The 24,897-nt window shown below is 44.0% G+C and overlaps 1 protein-coding gene across 5 annotated transcripts in view; it reads right to left on the reverse strand.

Annotated features, from left to right (window-relative positions):
- Window positions 1-24,897, reverse strand: part of GRHL2 (grainyhead like transcription factor 2) — a 193,408-nt gene that overhangs the window by 102,718 nt on the left and 65,793 nt on the right. For all 5 annotated transcript variants that reach the window (XM_085021961.1, XM_021090600.2, XM_085021960.1 and 2 more), the window contains 3 exons: window positions 16,346-16,401; window positions 12,278-12,434; window positions 7,335-7,446 (listed from right to left, as the gene is read on the reverse strand). In XM_085021961.1, coding sequence (XP_084878087.1) covers window positions 7,335-7,446; window positions 12,278-12,434; window positions 16,346-16,401 — 325 coding nt within the window. The remainder of the gene's footprint in view (window positions 1-7,334; window positions 7,447-12,277; window positions 12,435-16,345; window positions 16,402-24,897) is intronic.

Genomic DNA, 24,897 nt, shown 5'->3' on the forward strand with positions numbered 1-24,897 from the left:
CCAAAAGGCTTCTCTTTGACCCACAAAGAAAACTATTTAGAACCAAACTTGAAGAAATGTTTTGATTTTTTTTTTGGAACTTAAGTTTTCATGAAAAGCTTTATCTTAATCTAAGACTGCTATCAACAACACCATTTAAAAATAAAGAAATGGATTTGTATTAGGGCACACATGAAAATCCTATAATCACATGCTACTAACCAAAGATGTACTATAATTGCCTGCTAATTACCAGGGAAAACTATGGGACTGATAGTAACTATATAACGAATACATCCTCATACAGGGAAAGATTACTCACGGTGAACCAAAATGAAAGACAGATCGAATAAAGAGCAAATGGTTTGTTTCACAATTAGCAACAAAAATTATATCAATAATGGTTACATCGGATGTGACTATCAAGCAATGAGGCTTATCTGGGTGTATGCATGGAATCGGTCTCATTCCATTATATCCATACCACCCATTCAGAAAGTGCAAAAACTATGATGTTCATTATTTTGAAACATTATCTGCATTGTAAAACAAGAAAGTCATTCTTAAGTCTGTTCAGTGGGGAGAAATTCTATTTGAGTGAGTTTCAATGTACCTGCTGTAGCTTCAGATTTTTCATTCTCTAAGTCAATATTAGTTGTTGAACCTCTTCTAAGTTTCCTTTCCTGTTTGAAAGAAAACAAAGAGAAAAATATCCCTTCCCAAGACGGTGGTTTTGGAATTAGCCACAATTTGAGTAAACTTGACATGCAGTCTGGTTCGTTTTCCGATTTGTGGTCCATTTCGAGTATTAAAACATGGCTTACACTGTGCAAAGCTGGATCCCTCTGCTGTGCAAATGAGTCCTGGCGATCTCCCAACCTGCTCAATGCACAGACTGTGCCGTGAGGTCATCGTGTCCCCAGCCGGACACAGCACCTGGCCAGCCTCCATTCCCTGGGCACCAGCCACACTGCCCTTCCTGACCCCCTTGCAGGAGGCACCTACCTTGCTAGCAAAGCTGAGCTTCTCTTCTGGGATCTTTCTCTTTTCCTTTTCCCCACAGCCAGTCAGTACTCAAGTCCTACAATTCCAGAACTTGTCTCTCATTCCTAGGTTAAGTTTGAATCTCTCCTTACAGCTCATGCCTGTGGGTCTTTCCCCAGCTATAACCAGCCCCTCTCTCACCTTATCCCACCCCCGTGCTGGCCCAGAACTACCTCTCTGAAATACAGATATTGCTGCATGACAGTCCTGCTAATAACCCTCAGTGGGTATCCAAAGAGCCGCCAGGTCATTACAGAGAAACGTGGCCTCCTCACAATGTTGCCTTTGCCTTTATTTCCGCCCAGTCTCTTCCTTGGTCAGGAGGGCTGATAGGTGAATGGAAACCACCCACTTGGATGAGTGACAGTGTGTAGATACAACTTTCATTAGCCTTCTTAGCTATTCCTGAATCTCTAAAGGGCACTCTGTTCAACAATAGAAAAACCTGGATTAGCTAAAAACAAAGTATGCATGTTATGTCTCGATATAAAATAAGTACAAACAGATACACTTCAGTGTCTCCCCCAGCAAAACTGCAAAACAAGACTCCGGAGCCAAGCTAGTGTCAGCGCAGCAGAGGACGAGAGACTCGGAGCTTAACTCCCCTCCACATCTGGTGAGGTAATGTTTCCAGGGTCTCTGCTGAGGACCTGAGCTCATTTCTCCAACATTCTACCTGCAGCTCCGAGATTTACCACCAGGATGCATGGGGTGACCGTCAACAGTCATCTAATATCTGGAACCTTCTGGGCCCTGGACCCCTTAACACCCTGCTGGGCTTGTTTGGCCTCCACACGGGAGACCCAGAGCTTCAGTCTGTATGTCACAGAAACAGCTTTACATAAGCTCTTAGAGCTTGAGACCAGCAAATTCTATTTATACCTTGTTTCCCTGACACCCTAAGGTTCTCCAAAAAACTCAATCGCCCACAAATACAAACCCTTCTCTCTTATTTTTCAATCTGGTTCACTCAGGAACTTCCCTCCTTCTCCCCCACTCAGTGTATCAGTTGAATCCATGACACTCCCACCAGCCTACACCACTGCATGAGAATTTCCACCCCTCCCATCTTTGCCAACGGTTTTATCAGATCTTATAAAATGGTGTGCCAATTTCATTTTGTTTTTTTTCTGCCTTGATTCTTGTATCTCTGGCAAGGGTCTTTGTCCTTGGCTCCATGCCCCGCCCCCCTCACTTTTTGGACCTTAGATGTTCCTGTTATCTTTTCAGAGTCTTGGAAACATCTTGGGACGTGCTTCTCCCATCTGCCCCTCATGACGAGGTATCTTAGGATGGGGCTCTAGCTTATTGTCTCTGAACTGCCAGTTCTCAACAAAGGGTCCATTTGCTGAGTGAATGTGGGGTCACTCTGCCTTTCCCCAAGCTGGTGGCAATTACGATGGGACCAGCACTGACTCTATGTCCCTTTATAAAGGGGCTTTCGCATTCAGAGAGAAGCTCATGACGGATATCATCAGTGCCGATGCCATACAGTAAGTACAACTGGCACAGAAAAGTGCCTTGAGCTGCATAATGTAAACTTACTTATGACCTGGAATAACTGCTGTTATCCAACAAGCTCACAAGGAAGAACTTGTGAAACTTGGAGAATTCCGCGTGTATGCTTTGCAAAACAGCAGAATGCACTTGGGCTGGGGTTGGTACTTATATCCAGTAAGAGCCAATGGCTAATGTTTCCTTCCTCACCAACACGGGTTATGGCCTAATGTGCAAGAACCACACAACTGACCTGGCTGTCAGAAATGTCAGGAATAGCAGCAGCCAAGGGCCCCACCACCCTCGGTGCAAAGCGTTCTCAATGGCTGCAGAGAACGATGGGGGCGGGGGGGAAGCAGGACCTCAATGCAAGGTCAATTCGTGAATGTTTGCAGTCACCGTGCATGCAGTCAGGGCCTAGTAGAGGCCAAGAACTATCTAGAGGCCAGGATGAAAAGACAAGAGACAGTGGAATGAGGACACACAATTGAAGAAGGGGAGGGGGTACAGAGTCCAGCACTTACCAGGGGGTTGACCTTGGGTAAAACCCCAAGCCCCTCACTATCTCAGTTATTAACCAATAAAATGAGCTGTTTTCAAGATGAAGGACAAAATGTTTATGTCTGATGCCTAGAAAGAGCCTTGTACCTAGAAGGTCACAGACACATGAGGGTTGTCATTAAAGCACCATTCGCTCCTCCGAGAGCCTGTCCCTATCACTGTAGTAAGAGTTTCATCCACACATTTATTCATTTATTCATTCATTCACTCATTCCTTCAAAAAATATTTAATGAATGGTCTCAATGATTCGGTCCCTATGATAAGCATTGGGGCTGGAGCAGAGAACGAATGTGTCTGTCTTTATGGGGCTTATTCTAGTAGGAGGGGGGACAAAGTTAGAAATAGAAACATATATACATAATAACATGTTGGGTGGTGACAAGCACTCTGCAGTGAACTTGAAAGAGAGCTCGAGAGTGACAAAGGTGTGATATCTGGGTTAGGTGATAGGGAAGATCTCTCTGATTTGTTGACAGCAAGCAAAGACCTTCAAGAAGTCAAAGAACAAGCCACCTGGTGTGACACAGGAATGGCCTCACCACTCAGCACACAAGGAAGCTGGAAGCCAAGGCTCCCTGGGCTCTGAGGAAGGGCCTCTTTCCCTGGCTCCCAGGGTACAACTCTCCTTTCCATGGACCCACTGGCAGGGCTCCTTGGAGACACTGAGGGTCCCCTTCCATCAGGCAGCTGGCCCAGAGGGTACTCAGAGGATTAGGAGTTTGGGAGCACTGAAGAGCAGCCTCCAAGAACAACCAACAGTCTACTCCAAGGGAGACAAATTTATGTAAGGAAAGATGTCGAATGTTTTCCTGGCATGATTATTACAAGGTACAAGAGATGAGAGAACAACCCTTAAGCATGAGTGCTGGGAAGAAGCTCAGCAGCAAAGACACAAAGAAAGATGAGAGCTCCACTGCACTTTGCTTGGAGTGGAGGCAGGGAGGCAGCATGCCAGAGGGAGGCTGGTTATCCCAGGCACCCCTAGAAAAGGAGACAAAAAGATGTGCGTCTCCATACACACAAGGTTGTGTTGTGCCTCATTTGAGGAGTTTGAGGTTCCCCTAAAGCCCATCCATAGACCCCAAGGTCCAAGGTTAGAAATCTTGTTTTGGCAAAAAGGGGCTCATCTCAGTCTCTTACACCAGCTCAGTTGAACTTGCTGACCACAGGGCTGGTGGAGACTTAGGAACTGCAACTCTGGAGCCCTGACTTTAACCTTCAGTTCATGGAGCTTAAGAAACATAAGGAGTTCCTATTGTGGCTCCACAGTAACAAACCCAACAAGTATCCGTGAGGATGCAGATTCGATCCCTGGCCTCACTCCGTGGGTTAAGGATCCAGCACTACCGTGAGCTCTGGTGTAGGTCGCCAACGTGGGTCAGATCCTGCATTGCTATAACTGTGGTGTAGGCTGGCAGCTGTAGCTCTGATCCTACCCCTAGCCTGGGAACTTCATATGCCTCAGGTGCAGCCCTGAAAAAGAGTAGAGTAGAGTAGAGAAGAATAGAGTAGAGTAGAATAGAATAGAATAGAATAGAATAGAATAGAATAGAATAGAATAGAATAGAATAGAATAGAATAGAATAGAATAGAATAGAATAGAAAAGAAAAAAGAAAAGAAGGAAAGAGAAATAATACATTATGGAATACTCCCTCTTCTTTTTCAGGCTACTACAAGGTTCTCAGCCCACAGTGGCAAAGGCATAATAGCATGTATGCTCTTGGCCCCCCTTCCCCTCCATTGGCACTAGTAACCCTCCTGGCTCAGCCAAGGTGCAGCCTCACCAACATTCTCAACACGGCACAGGAGCCCTGCTGCCGGTGATGGCACACGGCGTGCAGGTACACATGCCTCAGCAGCATCGGCCCCCCTTTCTATAGGAAATGGTGTTAACCTCCCACTGGCAGAGGAACACGTGGTCTGGTTGTTTTCTTCATCTAGTAGAGAAAAATGAATTAGATGAGATTTTTGCATATTTCTTCATCCTGTGTGAGCAACTGCCAGATTGAGGTTAGGGGTAGAAATTGTGGTCAGAAAATCCATATTCCATCTGAAGCTAAGGGGCTAATCCAGTGCCTCGGTCTCCAGTTCAGAGCAAGCAGCCCAAGTCGCTCCAAAGCTACTCAGTAAACGTCACAAACCTCGACAATCATGCATGTGCATGTGTGCACGCACACACACACACACACGTGTATAAAGGCTTACATGAGGGAGAAAAGTCTGAAGGCAGGCAGGAGGTGATAGAGGAGAGAGATAAAATCTGAAATCCCAGGAGATCTGAAAGACCATTCTGGTCTAAGAAAAGCAAACCTTGTAACAACTTCAAAGTCGAGCCAGCAGGTATGCCAGTAAAATGCTATTATTGGCCTTATTTGGACCTGGTCCATATTTCTACTTAATTGCACCTCTCATTTTCTTGAGCAATAATTATAAGGCTAACTTCTCAAATAAAATAAAATTGTTCCCCTGCTCTGTGCAGTTTGGAAGCAGGTTATGGCAAGCATCCCCCAAGCCCATCATCCTAGTCAGTTGATCTTGGGAGTTTGGGGTTTGGAGGAAGATTGTTTTTATCCAGCTCTTGCACTAATTATCTGCAGACGAGACATTTGGAAAGGTGGGTCAGTGAGCCTCTCTAAGCCTTGGTTTCCTTGTTTATTAGATAAATATGTTTGACTAGTTAACAGGAGACATGTGCATGTGTATGTGTGCATGAGTGAGCATGTGTGTACGCACGTGAGCGCGCACATGGTGGGGTAAGTGTATATGTGGTGGGGTTGAGGAGTGGTTTGCAGGACAAACCGACAATTAGTTTCAATATGTTCCATGGTGAATCTCTAATCCTAACCTAGTTATAAACTTCTCTGCCACTGGTCAAGGGGTCCTAGCAAGTGTGAGACGGAAGGTCTGAAGAAGTCATCACTATAATGCACAAGAACCCTAAATAAACATCCTTTAATGGCTCATTAATACCACTGGTACCCAGCACCGTGGGAAACTCCACTGTGCCTATCCTCACTGGGACTGTACACTCTTGGTTCGTAAAATGTGATAATAAAGCCTATAAATGAGAAAGGACTATTTCTTATAGAAGCAGCATGTAGATAAAGTACTAAACCCATTTAGAGACACATATATTGCTGTGTTCTTAAGTAATTTCTAGACACTTTAAGGCCCAATCCAGGCTTCCCCTGCTTTGCTCTATGTCTCAGAGGTTGATTTCCTGCCAATTGCATGTGCCAGGCTCACATGCCCTCTGCTTCGTGGTAACCTGGCCAATGGGGAACCCTGGGGGAGGATGGGGAGGCAGGGAGAAGCCGAGGCATCCCCTCTCCTCCTCCCTCCCGCACCATCTCTGGCAGTGATTCTGCTGTGGTTCCACTTGCTCTTAGAAAGCTGCTCCCTTTATGCTCCCAGCTCCAGCTAAGGCAGCCCCCACACCTCGGCTCCCGTTCATCCTGGGCGGTGGCTCCCACAGCACCCACCTCCTCTCGCTCTGACCCTCCAGCCCTCCAGCTAACAGCAGCAGGTTCCTGCTGCTGCTCCTCTCTGCAGCCCCTCATGGGGCCTTCAGCCCTCCAACCTCATCAGTGAAGTCCCTCCATGGAACCCCTTGGTATAGGCACAGCTCCCCTGTCTGGACTCTGAGTCCTGTGCGGGGCGCTCTGGGTGCCTGAAGAGCAGGCATCGTGCTTAGGAGTATGCAGACTCCAGAGGATGCACCTGGCAGACCCCTCCCTTCTCCGCTGCCAGGAAAGCTCTCGCAGACACTGCATTTGCCTGACCACCTGGTACCACTTGCACTCGACATGTGATCCAGCGGAAGGAACGCTGGACGGAGAATGAGAGAACCAGAACGCTCCGTCGAGTCATGTGACCTTCGCAAGCGCCTTAGAACCAAAGGAGCCGAGGAGATTCATGTCATGGGGGAGAAGAGTTCCCCTGGCCCGTCTGCCTATGAAACTCAAACATGGAAAGGCACGGAACAATGTCCTAAAAACTGGCACAGCCGCTGCAAATCTAAATCTATTAGTACAGGAGGCACAGCTGACTTTCACGGAACAGAAAGTGTTCTGCTCTCAGCCTGACTTGTACTAAATGTACTAACACACCGGAAAAGTGCACCGAGGGGTGGTCGGCGCATCTCAGGAGCGATGGGGATCCCAGCTGTGGTTTCTGGGCTGGGCTCTCCTTTGCATCGTGACAGCAGAGCACTTTACCAAAGACCACGCAGAGAGGTCACGGTCAGCTTACCAATGTCGAGGACCCGCTGCTTGGCGGTGTGCTGCCGCGAGTGCCAGTACTTCCAGTATTTCAGCTGCTCGTCCCGGTTTTTGTCTTCACTGAAGACCACCATCACCACGCTCTGCAGAGGGAAGAACAGTGGGGCTTATTTTGGTCCAGCCCTCCTTGCTTCTCATAGCCTCCAGTTCTGGGGGTCCTACCAGAGGTGTGTGGCTGTAATTTCTGCAAACGTGCTTTTCTTGCTTTAGAAAACCCCAGAGCAGCTCAGGTGTGTGGTTTGTTTTGCTTGAAAACGGGCCTACTTGAAAAAATGTCTGGGGAGTTTCCTTGTAGCTCAGCAGGTTAAAGATCCAGCATTGTCATTGTTGTGGCTTGGGTCACTGCAGTGACACAGGTTCAATGCCACGGGCACAGCCAAAAAGAGAAAAAAAAAAAAAAAAAGACTGCGAAGTGAAAACAGCATTTGGAAAAAAGAATGCTACGTCATTTTAACCATGAATCGTAAACAACTAGATTAACCAACTTACCAGCAAGTTTATTATATTGTGAGGTGAGTGGGAATACCAAAGATTTTTTTTTTTCTTATATTGGGAACAAGCACATTTTTGAAATTTCATACCCTTAAACATAGACTTTGGTACATTTGTAAAGGAGCAAACATCTGTTTCTGGTCTAATTAAAAGCTTCTGGCTGGATTAGTACAGGTAATGAGAGAAACACTAAAAAGATGAGTTCATATTAATGAACAAAGATCTAAGCTACATATATTTCATAGGCCAAAAGCTACAGGTCAACTTTGTTATTTAAATATGTGGATATATATATATTTTTAAATGAGCTTGAAATATTAATTATATCTTGCAGAAATAAGAATTCCAAACCACTTTTGGGAATTCCCACTGTGGCACAGTGGGTTAAGAATCTGACTGAAGCAGCTCAGGTTGCTGCAGAGGTGTGGATTCAATCCCCAGCCTGATGCAGTGGGTGAGAGGATCTGGCATTGCCACAGCTGCAGCATAGGTGGCTCAGATTCAATCCCTGGCCTGGAAACTTCCATATGCCTTGGGTGCAGCCATGTAAAAAAATTTTTGTAAATAAACTTAAAAGAGAGTCCCAAATTGCTTTAATTCTGAGTTACAGTCTCATTAAACTAAATATATGTTAATTCATTGTCATTTATGAGATGGAGAAGGTATCAAAACCAAACAAACGAAAACTCTCTTTATTACAGCATCAAGACTGCTGTATCTGGTCTGGCATTGCTGCAAACAGTGGTTGGGTTGCATATGTGACCCTAATCCGGTGTGCTGTAGCTGTGGTACAGGCCTGCAGCTATAGCTCCCTAGCCTAGGAACTTCCGTGTGCCCTGGGTGTGGCCGTAAAAAGAAATAAAATAAAAATAAAGATAAATTTAAAAAAAAAAGACTACTGTATCTGGGAGTTCCCATCATAGCTTAGTGGGTTAGGAACCCAACTAGTAGCCATGAGGATGCGGGTTCAATCCCTGGCCTCATTCAGCAGGTTAAGGACCCAGCATTGCCATGAGCTGTGGTGTAGGTCGAAGAAGCGGCTCGGATCTGGCCTTGCTGTGGCTGTGGTGTAGGCCAGCAGCTGCAGCTCTGATTGGATCCCTAGCCTGGGAACATCCATAAGCCATGGCTGTAGTCCTAAAAAAAAAAGATAAGAAAAAAGACTACTGTATCGAGGAATATACTCCGCCTCTCATTCCACACCCAAAATACTTCTTAGACATTTTTTCCACTGCTCCATAACAATATCTCATTGACTCTCATTCCTCAGTAATCTCTCCTTTGTAGCAATTCACATACTTGCAGTCATCTACTTAATTATTTACAGTTATTGAGTCGATGGTGCTGCCTTCCCATCGACATCTGACTCGACAAGGGCAAGGACAGTGTCACTCACCACGGTGGCCTTAGTGCCCAACAAGTAAGAGACACCAAATACATGTTTGTGGCCATACTGTCAAGTCAAAATCTGGCTTATTCCCAGAGTACACATGAACATTTTTTACACAAGCAAGATGTTAAAAAAAAAAAAAAAAAAAAAAAGCTAGTTTAGAAATGTGTATCCATATTATTCAAATTCACAATCAGCAAGCATGTGAAGGAAAGAAGAAAGTGACCTACTGGCTGTGCTGGTGGAACCAGGAGCTCAGCCTGTTCTCCATCCTTCTCCCCACCCCTTCCTCCCCCCACCCAGGCTCTTCCTTTTATTTGTGAGAGGTTACTGCATGGCCCCCTGGCGCTTATTCCTGACTGTTCCAAAATCAAAATAACATTTCAGGTAATTTTTTCTAGCAAATGACTCAACTAGCATAAATAATGACATATGCTTGGTATGGAAATGTATTTTGTCAGTGGTAAAGAAAAAGGCAGTTTGAAACCGCTATTACCAAGGCTTCATCAACTCAGAGATGCAACACTGTCCTCAGAAATCAGTGCCAGGAGGTCTCAAGAGCACCCTCGTTCCTCCAGACCGCTTGCTCTCAGAGCTGCAGCGGAGGAACGACCAACTCTGGGAAGGACCATCCTGCTGATGGTCCTTAGACTGAAGTCCTAGGCTCTTAGACTGAAGTCCTTGATGGAAGGAAGGCCCTTTGTTTTAGGCAAAATGGAACAGAAGGAAACACATTTCCAGTATTACATTATATCCATGCAATGAAGAAGAATTCTTGGGAAATGTACCATCATGGTCTTAGATTCTTAACCAGGCATCATCTTTTCTGAGTGAGGACAATGGCATTGTCACCAGGGTATATATAAGCTGTACGCTTGCTTGTAAGTTATAAGATTTTTTTAAAAAAGAAAATTTATTTAGTGCCGTCTCACCAAGCAGCTACATATGAGGGTGTAGGATGCAAAATCTAGGATATATTTCCAGAGGTAGGTCCTGGGCTAAAATCCACCTGCGGTTTAGGCCTCCAGGCTACTCAACACCATACATTTAGTGGTTAAGAGAACAGATGGAGGAATGTGACTGCTTAAGATATAACCCAGTTCCCTCATTTGAGCTACGTACCCTTGGCCAGGGGCTAGCTTCTATTTATTTATTTTTATTTAAGGAAGCTGATTTACAATGTTGTATTCATTTCGGTTATACAGGAAAATGATTCAGTTTCCATTATGGTTTTGTTTTTTTGTTTTTGTTTTTGTTTTTTTTTTTTTGCCTTTTAGGGCTGCACCTGCCTCATGTGGAGGTTCCCAGGCTAGGGGGTCAAATTAGAGCTATAGCTGCCGGCTGACCCCTTGGCCACAGCAACACCAGATCAGAGCCTCATCTGTGGCCTACACCACAGCTCACGGCAAGGCCAGATTCCCAACCCACTGTACGAGGGCAGGGATTGAACCCGCATCCTCATGTATACTAGTTGGATTTGTTTCCACTGTGCCCCTGTGGGAGCTCCTCCTTCTTATACTCTTTTCCATTATGGTTTGTCTCAAGATATTGAAAATAGCTTCCCGTGCTAGACAGTGGGACCTTGTTGTTTACCCATTTTTTGTGTTTTTATTGAAGTATCGATGGTTTACCATGTTTTAAGTTGCTAGCTTCTAAAAGGCCATGGTTCCTCGTCTGTACCATTATGCCGATAATGCCTATTTCACAGGGTTGTTGTGTTTCCAATGAGTTAAGGCCAGGTGCCCAACACACAGAAGATACACTCAATAAATACTAGCTGTTATTTTGTGGCTCTGGTTGTGGTGAAGATGATGATGGTGGTGGCAAGCTTCCACCTTAGCCTTGACCACAGGGTTGGAACATATTCACTCCCCAGAGGACACACAGTACACTGAGCACCTTTCCACGTGCCATGGGCTCAGCCTTGGGTGGGACATTGGCCCCAAAGCCTCCCCCCTCTCCCCTCACTCTCAACTGCCCTGCCTCCTACAGCTCTGACCTGGGACTGGGGCGGCCTTGAGGGAGGAAGGCTGTTGAACCGATGAGTAGCCATTCTTCCTTGTCTTTCTCATGGAAGCATCGCCCTAAAACCTGGTTGACTCAAGAGAGCACCACTGTAATGACGTGAGCTAAAGGCAGTAACAGGCAAGCCGGCGAATGGGTGCCCGGGTATGCTTTTCTCTTCTACCTCATCTGGTCCCTGTGCACGGGAATCCGGGATGGAGTGAGCACTCTGCACTCACCTTAGCACGGCATTCCTCCCTCGGTGTGCTCAGGAAAGAGCTCGGGAGGAGGGAGCGCTGGATAAAATCAGGTGGGGTGGACACCACGCAAGGGGCAACATAAATCATTTTACAACGAGGCAGCAAGCCCTTCAGCCTCTTTTCAGAGCTCTGCTATGATTTTCCTTTTCAGTAGAGCAGGAGTACCAGTTCCCTCCCTTCTTGGCAGTGGCGAGAATGCCAGAAGCTGGCAGGCTTCCAAGGCAGTTTCATTTCCCACAGACAGACCTAACACCCATGAATGTGGAAATTCTTCTGAATCACTCCCGGGAGGGATCATCCCAGGCCCACCCCTGGACTCTGGAGTAACCACCAGGCTGCAGAAGGCTTTTGAAACAAAGCTGCAAAGGGCCCAGGGCCACAGTGAATTCCACCTGCCCTTACAGAAAGCAAGCAAGCCCAGGTCTTTCCTGCCCACAGATATGGTCTGACAGCGACTCACCTGAAAAATGACATCATTTGATTGAAAATGACGATGATAACAACTAGGTAGCACATAGGCAATGAATGAAGCCAAGAAAATGCCTTGGATACAGTCAGAAAGTATGTTCCAACCCCGTCCTTGCCCAAGGTTTATTGGTTACCGATTAAAATGATAAACTGTAAGCCACTAAGTTCTCTTGCCCCAACTCTCTGACATTGGTTCTAGAACTACTCATTTTGGAATGTTTTTCCATGCCCTTCCACAGCCTGGCAGCTGGCAATTGCTTTCATCGGGTCCTCCTATGCTTTGAGAAATGAAGCCCCTACCCTGACTTTGCTGATGGGGTGTCGGAAGCACTTGTTGTCCCCCGTCTCGCTGAGCGTTATGGCATAGAACTGTCCCTTGTTGAGGTAGGTCATGGGGCCCTCCCCCTGCTTCTGACGGAGCGATTTGGTGGCTTCCAGGGTGTACTGAAACGTGCCACTGTGAACAGAAAACAAATAGTGATCAGATACACTCGCTTGGACATTTCTGCCTTCCTGATCAATTTCATATCAATAGCATTTTGTATGAATATTAACCAATGTTGACTCCATTTCAGAGACAAAACACAGCATATGGCAAAAGAGATGAGACCAGGCCAGAGGGCACTGCTGGTTACAATGCACCCATGTCTCGCAGTGGCCCCTCAACCAGATGGTTTTGGAGGGGACAAAGTCCATGATGTGCCTGTCCAATTGTGCAGGGCCGGGCCAGGGGAGCCTCTTTTCAGGGGGCACTCGGTCATGCCTAAATTTAAGAATCAAGAAAGTTCGTCACTTTCATCCTAGCAACAAGCCAAGTGTGTGAATACTTTTGTTCAGTTCATACATACACCACAACTTCTTTCTGTTTGGGTTGCAAAGAGCTACTACATTCCGCTTTGAGACATTTCAAAATGTAAAATCTAAAATGCAGACTTGGAATTCCCGTTGTGGCTCAGTGGTTAACGAATCCGACTAGGAACCATGAGGTTGTGAGTTCGATCCCTGGCTTTCATCAGCAGGTTAAGGATCTGGCATTGCCGTGAGCTGTGGTGCAGGTCGCAGACGTGGCTCAGATCCTGAGTTGTTGTGGCTATGCTGTAGACAGACAGCTACAGGTTCAATTAGACCCCTAGCCTGGGAACGTCCATATGCCACGGGTGGGGCCCTAAAATGACAAAAAAGACAAAATAAATAAATAAATTAAATAAAATGCAGACTTTCATGATTGAGAATCTAGCTCCATAACACAGAGTGTTTTTTGACTTTGGGCTTTTGTTTTTTAAGCCTGCAAAAGAACTCACAACAGGGTTACCGCACTCAATCAGGAGCTTGCCAACAATGACTGTGACCCATGGGCCAAATCCAGCTGTCTGTTTTTCTAAATAAAGTTTTATTGGAACACAGCTACACTCATTTGCTTATATCTTGTCTATGGCCTTTGTGCTACAACACACAGTTGAGTAGCTGTGACAGTGCACCAAATGTAAAGTATTTATTACTTAGCCCATTGCAAAAAAAAAAAAAAAAAAAAAAAAAAAAAAAAAAAAAAGTTTGCAGATCCCTGCTTTTAATAATTTCTCTAAAATTTTAAAAGTATAATTTCAAAATAAAAACACTATTTTTCTCAACTTTGAAGAATATATCAATTGTTTAAAAATGAGCAATGAGTATGACCCACAATCTTTTTTATTTAAAAAGTTACTTCGGAATATTTAATTTTTTTTGGAGTTTCCATCATGGCTCAGCGGTAACAAATCTGACTAGCATCCACTGAGGATGCCGGTTTGATCTCTGGTCTCACTCAGTGGGCTAAGGATCCAATGTTGCCATGGGCTGTGGTGTAGGTCACAGATGCTGCTCAGATCCTGTGTTGCTGTGGCTGTGCTGTAGGCTGGCAGCTGCAGCTCCGATTTGATCCCTAGACTGGGAATATCCATATGCTGCAGGTGTGGTCCTAAAAAGCAAAAAAAAAAAAAAAAAGAATATTTATTTTTGCTACATTGCAGGATGGCACCCAGTGATGATCCAATTTCAAATGCTTTATATATCTTCCAAATCATCAGAAGCTCTTCACTGGGTCGTTTTTTTTTTAGCTCTTTAATTTCATAGTCTATGAAAGGCTGGGTGCAAAAATAACTCAAAGTTTACCCCTTAAGATGATCTACTTACAAGATCACGGGGGACTCTTGCTTTCTATGTCAAGTATTTCTGCAATGTTTGATTTTTTTAACATTTATAGGGAGAAAAAATTTGATGGGCAAAATCATATTCCTCTCACATGATAAACATCTTAGGCTTAAGCTGATAAACAAAGCAAATTCCAGAATATGTGGCTTAGAGTAAGGTGAGAAATAAATCATTCAAGACAGAACCAATTCCACTGTCATTTTGCCTGGAAAAAGCAATTTCAAGATACCCATTGAATCATAAAATTTGAGACCTGGACAGGATATTAGGAATTGCCTCGACTAGGAGCTTGCAACTTGTCTAAGGCACAGACTGCTTAAAAAACATGAAGAAAGCGATGAATCCACTTCCCAGATAAAAGCACATGATAATTTTAACACAAATGATTTTTACTATAATTTCAAGGGAGGCACAGGTGAGGTCCATAAGCTTATCCTTCACAGAAGATAAGAACCACCTTCCTCATTTCACTGCCGAGGAGAGGCTGAGAAACTTGCTCATACCAGGGGACAATGACAGCCGCAGAAAGAGAAACCAGGGCAAGTAATTGCGAAGTCGATTCTCTTTTCACAGGCCTGATTGTACGCTGATCTGGATTTACATAGCATGCAAATTATACATTTATTTCCACATTTTAGCAGGCAATTTGGAACCCTATCTTCCCTGCCTCTCTCCTACCCTTCACCCACCACCACACCCCCCAAATTCTGGCTGGAAGAATTAGCAAAGGATACCGGGGGAGTCTGAGGTTAGAGCAAGACCCTGAACAAACAGCAGGACATCAAAAGGAAACAAAGAAAAGCAGGCCACACATGTAAAAGAACAGGGGCAAGAAATACAGTGGGGGGCAAAGTTTAAAGTGAAAAGGGTCCAGCACATAGAGGGCCCCCACTATCTTCCCAAAGGATATTTGCTTCCTTCTGGCTGAAATGGTGAAATCACTGCCAAGTTTTATAAATGGGAGGGATCACAACATGCTGGCCATTCTCTCCTGTCTAGGCGTGATCGCCGCCAAGGCCTTTGAACATCTGGCCCCTCTTCCTAGAATATTCTTAATCGTCCTTCTTTCCCTGGAAAATTCCCACTGAGAATCCTCCAAGATCCAGCTCAAATGCCACTTCTTGTGAGGCTCTGCCCTGGCCCCACCCCCCACACACATCCAGGCCCGTAGCTCCTCTCGGCTATGTATTTCTGTAGCTCGACAGCAAGACTCATCACTTTGCAAATGTCCTGCAATTGGTCCATCGCCACACTTGTCTCCTCCAAAAGTCTATGGGCCTCTTGCAAGGAGAGGTTATACCTTATTCTCAACCCCTATCTCACTGCTTCCATGGAAGGCACCAGAGTCTGTGATGGCCAGTAGGTAGATATAGCCTATGTGGAAGGGAAAAAAGTATTGGCTGGGAGATTGGTTCTACTGCAAAAGCTTAGGAGAATGTGAACAAGAGTAAGTTGGAAGGGACAGGACAGGTAGAGTCAAACATTCAGCACTTGGCAAGGGCCAGGAACTTAGCAGAAAGGCAGACAGACCCTTACCCCTCTAGAGCAGGTGACTGGGAGGATGGCTACATCATTAGACACAAGAAAAAAAAAGTGGAAGGACAGATGTGAAGGAAGGAAAGAAGAGGGGGAAAAAAAAAAAAAGAGTTCTATTCTGTGCATGTTGTGTTGGAGGCCCATGGGTTCAAAGTCCAGAGGAACACCTAGGAAGGGATGCCTAGTCTACAAAGGGACAAAATCAACCACACGGAAAAAAATCAATCAAGAAGGGAAATGGTAATTTAAAAGTCCCTGTGCAGAGAAAAGAATTTTCTGTTCAAGGTGTGAAAGTGTAACTTGGGGATACATTTAAACAGTTTTCAGGAGTTCCCTTCGTGGCGCAGTGGTTAACGAATCCAACTAGGAACCATGAGGTTGCGGGTTCGGTCCCTGCCCTTGCTCAGTGGGTTAACGATCCGGCGTTGCCGTGAGCTGTGGTGTAGGTTGCAGATATGGCTCGGATCCCGCGTTGCTGTGGCTCTGGTGTAGGCTGGCGACTACAGCTCCGATTAGACCCCTAGCCTGGGAACCTCCATATGCCGCGGGAGTGGCCCAAGAAATAGCAAAAAAGACAAATAAATAAATAAATAAATAAGCAGTTTTCAGTTCATCAGTTTTTAGGGCGATCTTGTGGTAACCTACCTGGATGTCTGGTCATACATGTACTCCTCAGCCCCAACTGAAGCACTCCGAAATTTCTGCAAAATTTCAAAGTCATCGAAATTAAAACAGATAGATGAGTCATTATGCAAAGAATAAAAAAGTGACAAAATGTTTCCAACCTATTTTATCCTCATTTTAGTAAAAGGAAAACCACACATTTTTTGGTATTACGTTTTCAACCACAGTGAAAATAGTTGCCATTTGTGCACAGAACGCACTGTCACCTGCACACAGAATTACACTCAACGGAAAACGCATTTGTGCTTTGTGTTTTATTCACATCTGCATTCACAGTGTTTTCAGGTATTAGAGATTGTTTCCTCAAACATTTAAACATCCCTTTCATTTTCTTATCTCCAACACTTATTCTAAAAGTCACAAATTCTGGGAGTTCCCGTCATGGCTCAGTGGTTAACGAATCCGCCTAGGAAGCATGAGGTTTCGGGTTCGATCCCTTGCATCTTTCAGCGGGTTAAAGATCCGGCGTTGCTGTGAGCTGTGTTGCAGGTCGCAGACTCAGCTCGGATCTGGCGTTGTTGGGGCTCTGGCGTAGGCCAGTGGCTACAGATCCCATTAAATCCCGAGCCTGGGAAGTTCCATATGCCGCAGATGTGGCCTTAGAGAAAGGAAAAAAAAAAAAAAACCTAAAAGTCACAAATTCTGAGTTAATGGAATGCTACTTACATTAGCATTATGATAGGCCACACAGCCTATCATAAAGCAGTATTTAGAACGTTAAGAACAGATTTTCTACAGCAAGACTGTCTGGGGTCAAGTTTTAGCGCTTTTACCTGCTACCTGTGTAGACTGAAGCACGTGCCATGTTTTCTCCATTTGTAAAATGCCTACTTAGACTGATGAGAAGAATTAAGTACATTAGTCGAGGTAAAGTGTTAAGAATAGTTCCTGGTGCATGGTGAACTCTATTTATGGGTACTAAATTCTGTTCTATAGTAATCACTTGATCATATTCAGTGCCCTTCCCCAAGATCTTCATTATCACAATATTTAAAGAGTTAAGTTTGGGGGGAAATGCTAAGTCATAATATTAGATGTGAAGAAGCTCTGGTCCATAGAGGTTTAGTTGTATATTTAGTGCAAGTAGGATGGTCTCTGCTACACATTTTTAGAATTGTTCAAAAAGCAGATGCGCTGAAGCCCTAACTCTTGATCCTAAAGTGAATAGAATACTCATGAAAAAAGCAGTTGGTGGACCACACACACCTAGACCTTTCACTATGGCCTTTTTTCTCATGTCTCTTTCCAAGAAACAACTTTCCTGCCTCTCTTTTCTTTGCACAAACTTCGTTCTTTGACAAGTAATTCAAAGATTTCCTTCTCAGGAAAGGATTACTCAGAGCTATTTTCCAAACTTTCTTCACACTCTCTAACCACCACCTCTAGAATGCAGAGTAGCTTTCCATCACAGTTTATATGTACATACATATGATCTTCCTTTTTATCCAGTCATAAATTTCTTGGATCCAAGAAGACAGTTTGCCCTTCAGTTTACCCAAATGCAAGAACATTTAACAAATGTTTGTTAACCGGTTCATTCATCATGACAGAGAATCAAAGATACAGATTTATGTTTCTTTTCCAATCAGTCAACCAATCAACAAGGCATTCAATGGGAATATTCTGGGCTTTCAGCCTCTGAATAATGCCAAGAGACATACAGAAAAATATATGAGACCATTTCTTGGCCTCCAAGATTTAAAAATTGGTTGAGGAGGTGAGTAAATTCATATGAAAAATGACAACAGCAAAAGCAAATGACTAGATATGAAAGTCTATGTTAAATCATTCATCATTTACTCAGGTATCCTGACTGGGAAAGTACAGAATGAACATTACCAGGAAAGAAAAGATCAGCAAAATTATAGAAAGATTTTATAGCTATAATGAACTATGCTCTGACTCTTAGAAGCTAAAGAGAACCTGAATTGATTGCAGAAATTGAGAGAAAGTAATTCAGGTAAGAGAGAAATACCATGAGTCAAGACAAAATGATGGGTACAAGAGTAGTGCATACATGAGGCCAAGGACGCGGCCTGACCTGATTATGAAGGAAGAATCTAAAAATCTAGATCTTCACTGCCTGATACAGTAGCCACTAGCTACATGTGCTAAAATAAGTTAGAATTAAATAAAATTAAATGTTCAGTTCCTCAGTCAACCAGCCACATTTCACGTATTAAATTGACACATGTGGCTAGTGGCTACCATATTGAATAGCATAAAAGAAAACTTCCATTGCCGAAAAAAATTACTATTGGATAGGGCTGATCTATGAAAAGGTATTTATATTTAGTATATTTAAGAACTAGGAAATTTTGGAGTAAGAGTGTAGCATGATGAAAAGAGCATTTAAGGAAATGACTTCAAGATAGAGAAGATGCATTTCCAAGGTCCTCTTCGAAAGAATATGCAGTAACCCCTAAAAACACATGGAGAAGCAGTATTAATAAGCATGGCCCTGAATGAATTCATTGTCAATGCCATAGAGCTCTGTAGCCTGAGGACAACTAGCCTACCAAAACATATGAATCTGATAAATTCTAGGGTTCTAATCTTCTAGAAGACATGACATATCACTACTATTCAGACTCAAAGAGACTGTCAACTATAAGCTAACGAATGAAAAACCTTACTCCAATAATATGAGCATGTAAATAAGAACTGTGAAAGAAAAAATAGTTGATATATCACCAACATGGATATTACTTTTTCCCAAGTTTAAAATTTTATCCATAATTCTGTTGCATTATCTTTATAATTTTAAAAAATTGCATGTTTAGTCAACTAGGAAAATGTCACAATCCTTGAGACCTGATCACATTGACAGGTCACATGGCCCTAAATGATTTCCTAGTAAGAATTAGAATCACATCGCTCAGGTCCTTCTGACTAGTTACCAAGTTTCCACAATTGTTTGGAAACCTACTAATATAATTTGGAGGATGCCAAGAGGCAGGCAGACAGCCAACTTCAGCATACCTTGCTGTGATCTGACATAGTACATCTATACATTTCTTAATCATTTGGCCTTAGAAAAGTGATAGTAAAGATTAATAACATACATTTTCATGGTTGTTCTTAAAGGACTTTAGACATCAGGCAATATTAGAATGTTACATTTAAATGTTCAGTGTTAGAATTCTAGTTATTTCTTGGGTAGGAGGAAAAAGACATCTGCTAAGAATCGACTACAAAAAGACAATGATCCTTTAACAGTGGGAAAATCACATACAGCTAAGCAATTCCATGTCTTTGATCAGCCACAAATTTTTTAGGTCTTATCATTTATTCATTCATCTACTCTTTCAATAAGGATTTGCCAAGCATCTGCTTTGTATTAGATACCATGTTAGGTTCAATGGATACCATAGTGAACAAAAAGAGAAGAGGTCCCTGCCCTCATGAAGTGGCTGGTCTAGTAGAGGAAAAACATTAGTCAAATATTCATTTAAAAATGTACAACCTGGGGTGGGGGGGATGCACTGCAGGTTTGGGAAGGAAATGCTATAAAATTTGATTGTGATGATCATTGTACAACTATAAATTTAGTAAAATTCACTGAGTAATTAAAAAAGGGAAAAAGGAAAAATCAAGATGGGAACTAAAGCACATGACAATCTAAAAAAAAAAAAAGGAAAAAAACGTATGAACTGTGTTCAAGCACTCTGAGGAAGAGCAACGGAGTTCTAGGAGAGCACGTCACAACTGAGAAAGTAAAAACCAGTCCCACTGACCATCAGCCTTGATGGTTCCAACGGAATGTGTTGCTTCCAGCCACACACAGGCAAAGCCAAGAGAAGAATAAGCAGTGCTCCCAACAGAACCCCGGAAGACAACAACACAGCTACAAGAGGAGCTACAACTTCCCCTCCTTCTGAGAGGTTGATGCTTTCTCAGCAAAGACACCCTCATCTGCTTTGTTCATCCCATCTCCTGAACAATGCCGTCTGAGATACCCAGTTTCTAGACTGCCCCAACATCTTGACACACACAATGCAGAGCTGGCTGTCACTTCTATAATCCCATCTTAGACGCATCCAGCATAAGCCCAAACGCTATGAAGAGCTCCTCCCAACTCTCTTACTCAGTTGTCCCTAGGGAGTCCCCTGCAGAAGCAGGCTAAATAGATGCAACTTCAGATGGGTTCATGGTAGGCTTTGGCTGGTGGACTTAGGTACAAAGAAAACTGACTTTACTAGGAACTGAAGGGGGAGGACCAGGAGAGAATCCCTGAGGAAGTCATACAAGAGGAAGGGTATGGAAGGTAGTAAAGAGTATTCTCATTAGCATTGTCCAAGAGAACTGTGTGCAAAGACGGACGTGCTCTGTATTCTGCACTGGCCAATATGGCAGCCACTGGCCACAAGTACCCACGGAGCACTTCAAATGGAGTCAGCCTGACTAAGAAATTGAGTTTTTTAATTTTTTTTTTTTTTTTTTTGTCTTTTTGCTGTTTCTTGGGCTGCTCCCACGGCATATGGAGGTTCCCAGGCTAGGGGTCGAATCGGAGCTGTAGCCACAGGCCTATGCCAGAGCCACAGCAACTTGGGATCTGAGCCGCATCTGCAACCTACACCACAGCTCACGGCAACGCCGGATCGTTAACCCACTGAGCAAGGGCAGGGACCGAACCCACAACCTCATGGTTCCTAGTCGGATTCATTAACCACTGCGCCACGACGGGAACTCCTCTTTTATTTAATTTTAATAGCCACATGTGGCCAGTAGCCACAGTATTGCTCAGCACAGTTCTAAAACATGGAGTAGAATGCCTAAGAGTCCTGAGGCAGGAGGGAGCATATCAGGCTCACAGAACTGAATGGAGCCCAGAGCAAATGGGGAAAAGGAGGGGGAAAGTCGTGCAAGAGAAGGTGGGAAAGGCAGAGGAGAAACAGAATGGGCAAGACCTCGTAAACCTGTTAACAATTTAGCTCTTAATCCTAGAAACAATGATATTTAAGTGAGAGGGTGTCACAAACAGATTAGCATTTTGAAAAGAGCATCCCAGATACAGCACAAAAACAGATGGTATTATAGGCCAGAGACCATGATAGCTGGGGCCAGTATGGTGGAAGGAGAATGGAGACAAATGGATGGGTTTCAGAGTGATTTAAGAAGGTGAAATGGATGGAACTGATAATGACTTAGATGGGGATGAGTGGAGAGCAAAGTATCAAGGAAAAATCGTGGTCGTTTGAGAAACCAGAAGTTTAGTAATGCCACTCCACTGTGGTGGAGAACACGGGGGAAGCTCGTAAATTAGATTTCTGAATAGGTGGAGAGTCAAATACACAATTCGACATAAAGGTCTGGAGCTCAGAGAAGAGGGACTGGGCTGGAGAAAACAATCTGAAAAGCACTCAAGACATAGATGATCGCTGAAGCTGCGGACGTAAAGCTAAGCGCATTTTCAGTGACCAAAGTATCAAATGGTGCAGCAAAGTAACCGCCTTAACAAGACAGAAATTTCCAGAGCCATTCTATTCAAGAGAAGGGTAGGTGTCCACTAGGAACCCGAAAAATGGGCAATCCCATCTCATCAACTTTGACGACAGATAGAGAAACCTAAAACCTCACAAAGCATAAAACATGTATGCTTAGGATTTTGCAAAATTGTGTTTGATGCAAAAACTAATAATAGAAATTTGATAGTCTCATAGGCACTATATCATGCGTTTAAAATAAAAGTACTAGGAGTTCCCTTCATGGCTCAGTGGTTAACGAACCTGACTAGGATCCATGAGGTTGTGGGTTCGATCCCTAGCCTCACTCAGTAGGCCAGGATCCGACATTGCTGTGAGCTGTGGTGTACGTCGCCGTTCAGATCCTGAGTTGCTGTGGCTGTGGTGGAGGCCAGCAGCTGTAGCTCTGATTCAATCCCTAGCCTGGGAACTTCGATATGCTGCAGGCTTGGCCCTAAAAAAAAAAAAAAAAAAAAAAAGAAAGAAAGAAAGAAAAGAAAGAATGAAATAAAAATACTAAAATTAGTTACACTAATCAAAAGTGAAGCCACATTCCATTTTAGTACTTGAATCAACATTTTGAAGATTTTATTCTCTAAATTTGTGTGTGCTGGGGGGTGGCAGGATGGACTACCAGTTAAAAATTTACCATGTTGCACAGGGTGTAGATCCAGGATAACTTCCGGTGTCCCTCGACAGAGGAATAAAATCAATGGACGTAACCATCATATGTCTATTGAGTATGATAAATGATAATTCTGATTTGATTTCAGGATTCTCCACAAACTATGTTACTTTGACAAATAATATACCGGGGGCTAAATAATGAAATATGTGGTAGAGATACCTGGTCCTCATCCATAAATAGTTCTCGTTCCTGAGCACACAGGAGGACAAAGTGGAAAAAAACTAAACTTCTCAGCCATCTTGCAGTTAGTTAGAACCATGTGACTCCTTTTAGCTAATGAAATGGAAACAGGGGGTAGTTCCCAGTGTGGCTCAGCAGAAACAAATCCAACTAGTATCCATGAGGATGCAGATTCGATCCCTGGCCTTGCTCACGGGCTAAGGATCTCGTGAGCTGTGGTGTAGGTCCCAGATGAGTCTCGGATCTGGCGTTGCTGTGGCTCTGGTGTAGGCCAGGAGCTGTAGCTCTAATTTGACCTCTAGCCTGGAAACCTCCGTATGCCACAGGTGCAGCTCGAAAAAAAAGAAAAAAAAAGAAAAGAAATGGGAATGGGGTAATACTGTCACTTCCAGGTCAAAGTATTTACAAATCAGTGTGCCACCACCATGGTCCCTCTTCCTGGCTGGGGTGACCCTGGAAGCCACATAACGATGGTGATGTCCCAGGATGGAAGGGACCTGGATTCCTGAGTCCCTGATGGGACCCGTATCTGCAGACATGTATCAAGACTGTTATCAGCAAGAAACAAACTTTTAGTATATCGAATCACTGAGATCTTAGTGTTCCTTTATTCCTAGAGCTCAACGGATTTATGTTAACAGACTTATACAAAATTATGGAGTTCTTCTGTGGCTTAGCAAGTTAAGGACCCGGTGTTGTCACTGCAGCAGCTCAGGACACTGCTGTGGTGTGGGTTGATCCCTGGCCCAGGAACATCCACATGCTGCAGGCATGGCCAAAATGAAAATGAAAAGAAAGAAAAAAAAAAGTGGTATAGAATAAGCAAATTCTGGGAGTCTCCATCGTGGCGCAGGGGTAATGAACCCAACTAGCATCCATGGGGAAGTGGGCCTGATCCCTGGCCTCGCTCAGTGGGTTGAGGATCTGGTGTTGCCGTGAGCTGTGGTGTAGGTCGCAGACACAGCTCAGATCCCAAGTTGCTGTGGCTCTGGCGTAGGCTGGCAGCTACAGCTCCGATTCGACCCTAATAGCAAATGAAACTTATTTTTCAACAAGTAGGAGACATTTTAATGGTTTGCCTAAAGAAGTACTAGGTTTTAGACAAGTTTTCCTTAGTGAAACGTACTTGGTAAAACTACTCTGAGTTCAGCTCATCGTATAACCAGTTGACAATGCCATAGGAAAGGGATCATCATCATTCCATTTAATTTACATCAGATTGAAATGTAATGTGCAAATGTAATGTGTAAACATTGATTTCTAAGACTAGGAGAGCAGCTAAACCAAATTCAGTGGAAATAATTTTCACATCTAGTTTCTGGTAAGTTGCTTTCTCCTCCACTTCAAAATGAAACCCCAAATACAATAGCTGCCTTTCATAAGCCTCTTTATCTACAACACAAACACAACTGATAACACATCCCCCAAATAGCCTGATGGTTCCGTTGACATTGGACCATATCCATGGACTCTTCTGTGACTAATGGAGTATTTCTGCACTGTGTGAGAAAAACATCAGCAGCAACCCTTCAGTGGAAAAGTATGCAGCTTGCATTCCTACATGGAATGCTTTGCTTTACCTACAGCAGCACCCTAATGGCTGGAGGGTAAATCAACTGTTCAACGATAGCAAAAATCCTACAAGATCCCTTGCTCAGTTGGGTGGCAGCGGCGGGGGGGGGGAAGGAGAGTGTGCACGGGGAGGCTCTTTGACCATTTTAAGCTTCATGGCACAGGAAGCTGAAAAAGCAAGGCTTAAAGCAATTTCTTTTTTCTTTTTAGGGCCGCACCTGCAGCATAAGGAAGTTCCCAGGCTAGGGGTCGAATCAGAGCTGCAGCTACCGGCCTACACCACAGCCACAGCAACGCCAGATCTGAGCCACTTCTGTGACCTACACCACAGCTCACGGCAACGCTGGATCCTTAACCCACTAAGTGAGGTCAGGGATTGAACCTGCATCCTCATGGAACCTAGTCAAGTTCTTAAGCTGCTGAGCCATAAGAACTTCCTAAAACAATATGTTTATTATAAGGCCATTGAAAGTTTGCTTTAAAGCTACCAGAACCCAAGAAACATGGAAGCCTGTTAAAGGCAGGGAATTTACCATGTCTGGCTCTGCTCATCCCCTGATTTCATAGAAGACACAGGCACTCAGGAATGACTGGGGCAGGGAGAGGAA

Source organism: Sus scrofa, chromosome 4 (genome assembly GCF_054392235.1).
Source record: "Sus scrofa isolate SSC_HxYL_T2T_F1_AM1 chromosome 4, Sscrofa_HxYL_maternal_Yorkshire_Landrace_v2.0, whole genome shotgun sequence".
Classification (NCBI taxonomy): domain Eukaryota; kingdom Metazoa; phylum Chordata; class Mammalia; order Artiodactyla; family Suidae; genus Sus; species Sus scrofa.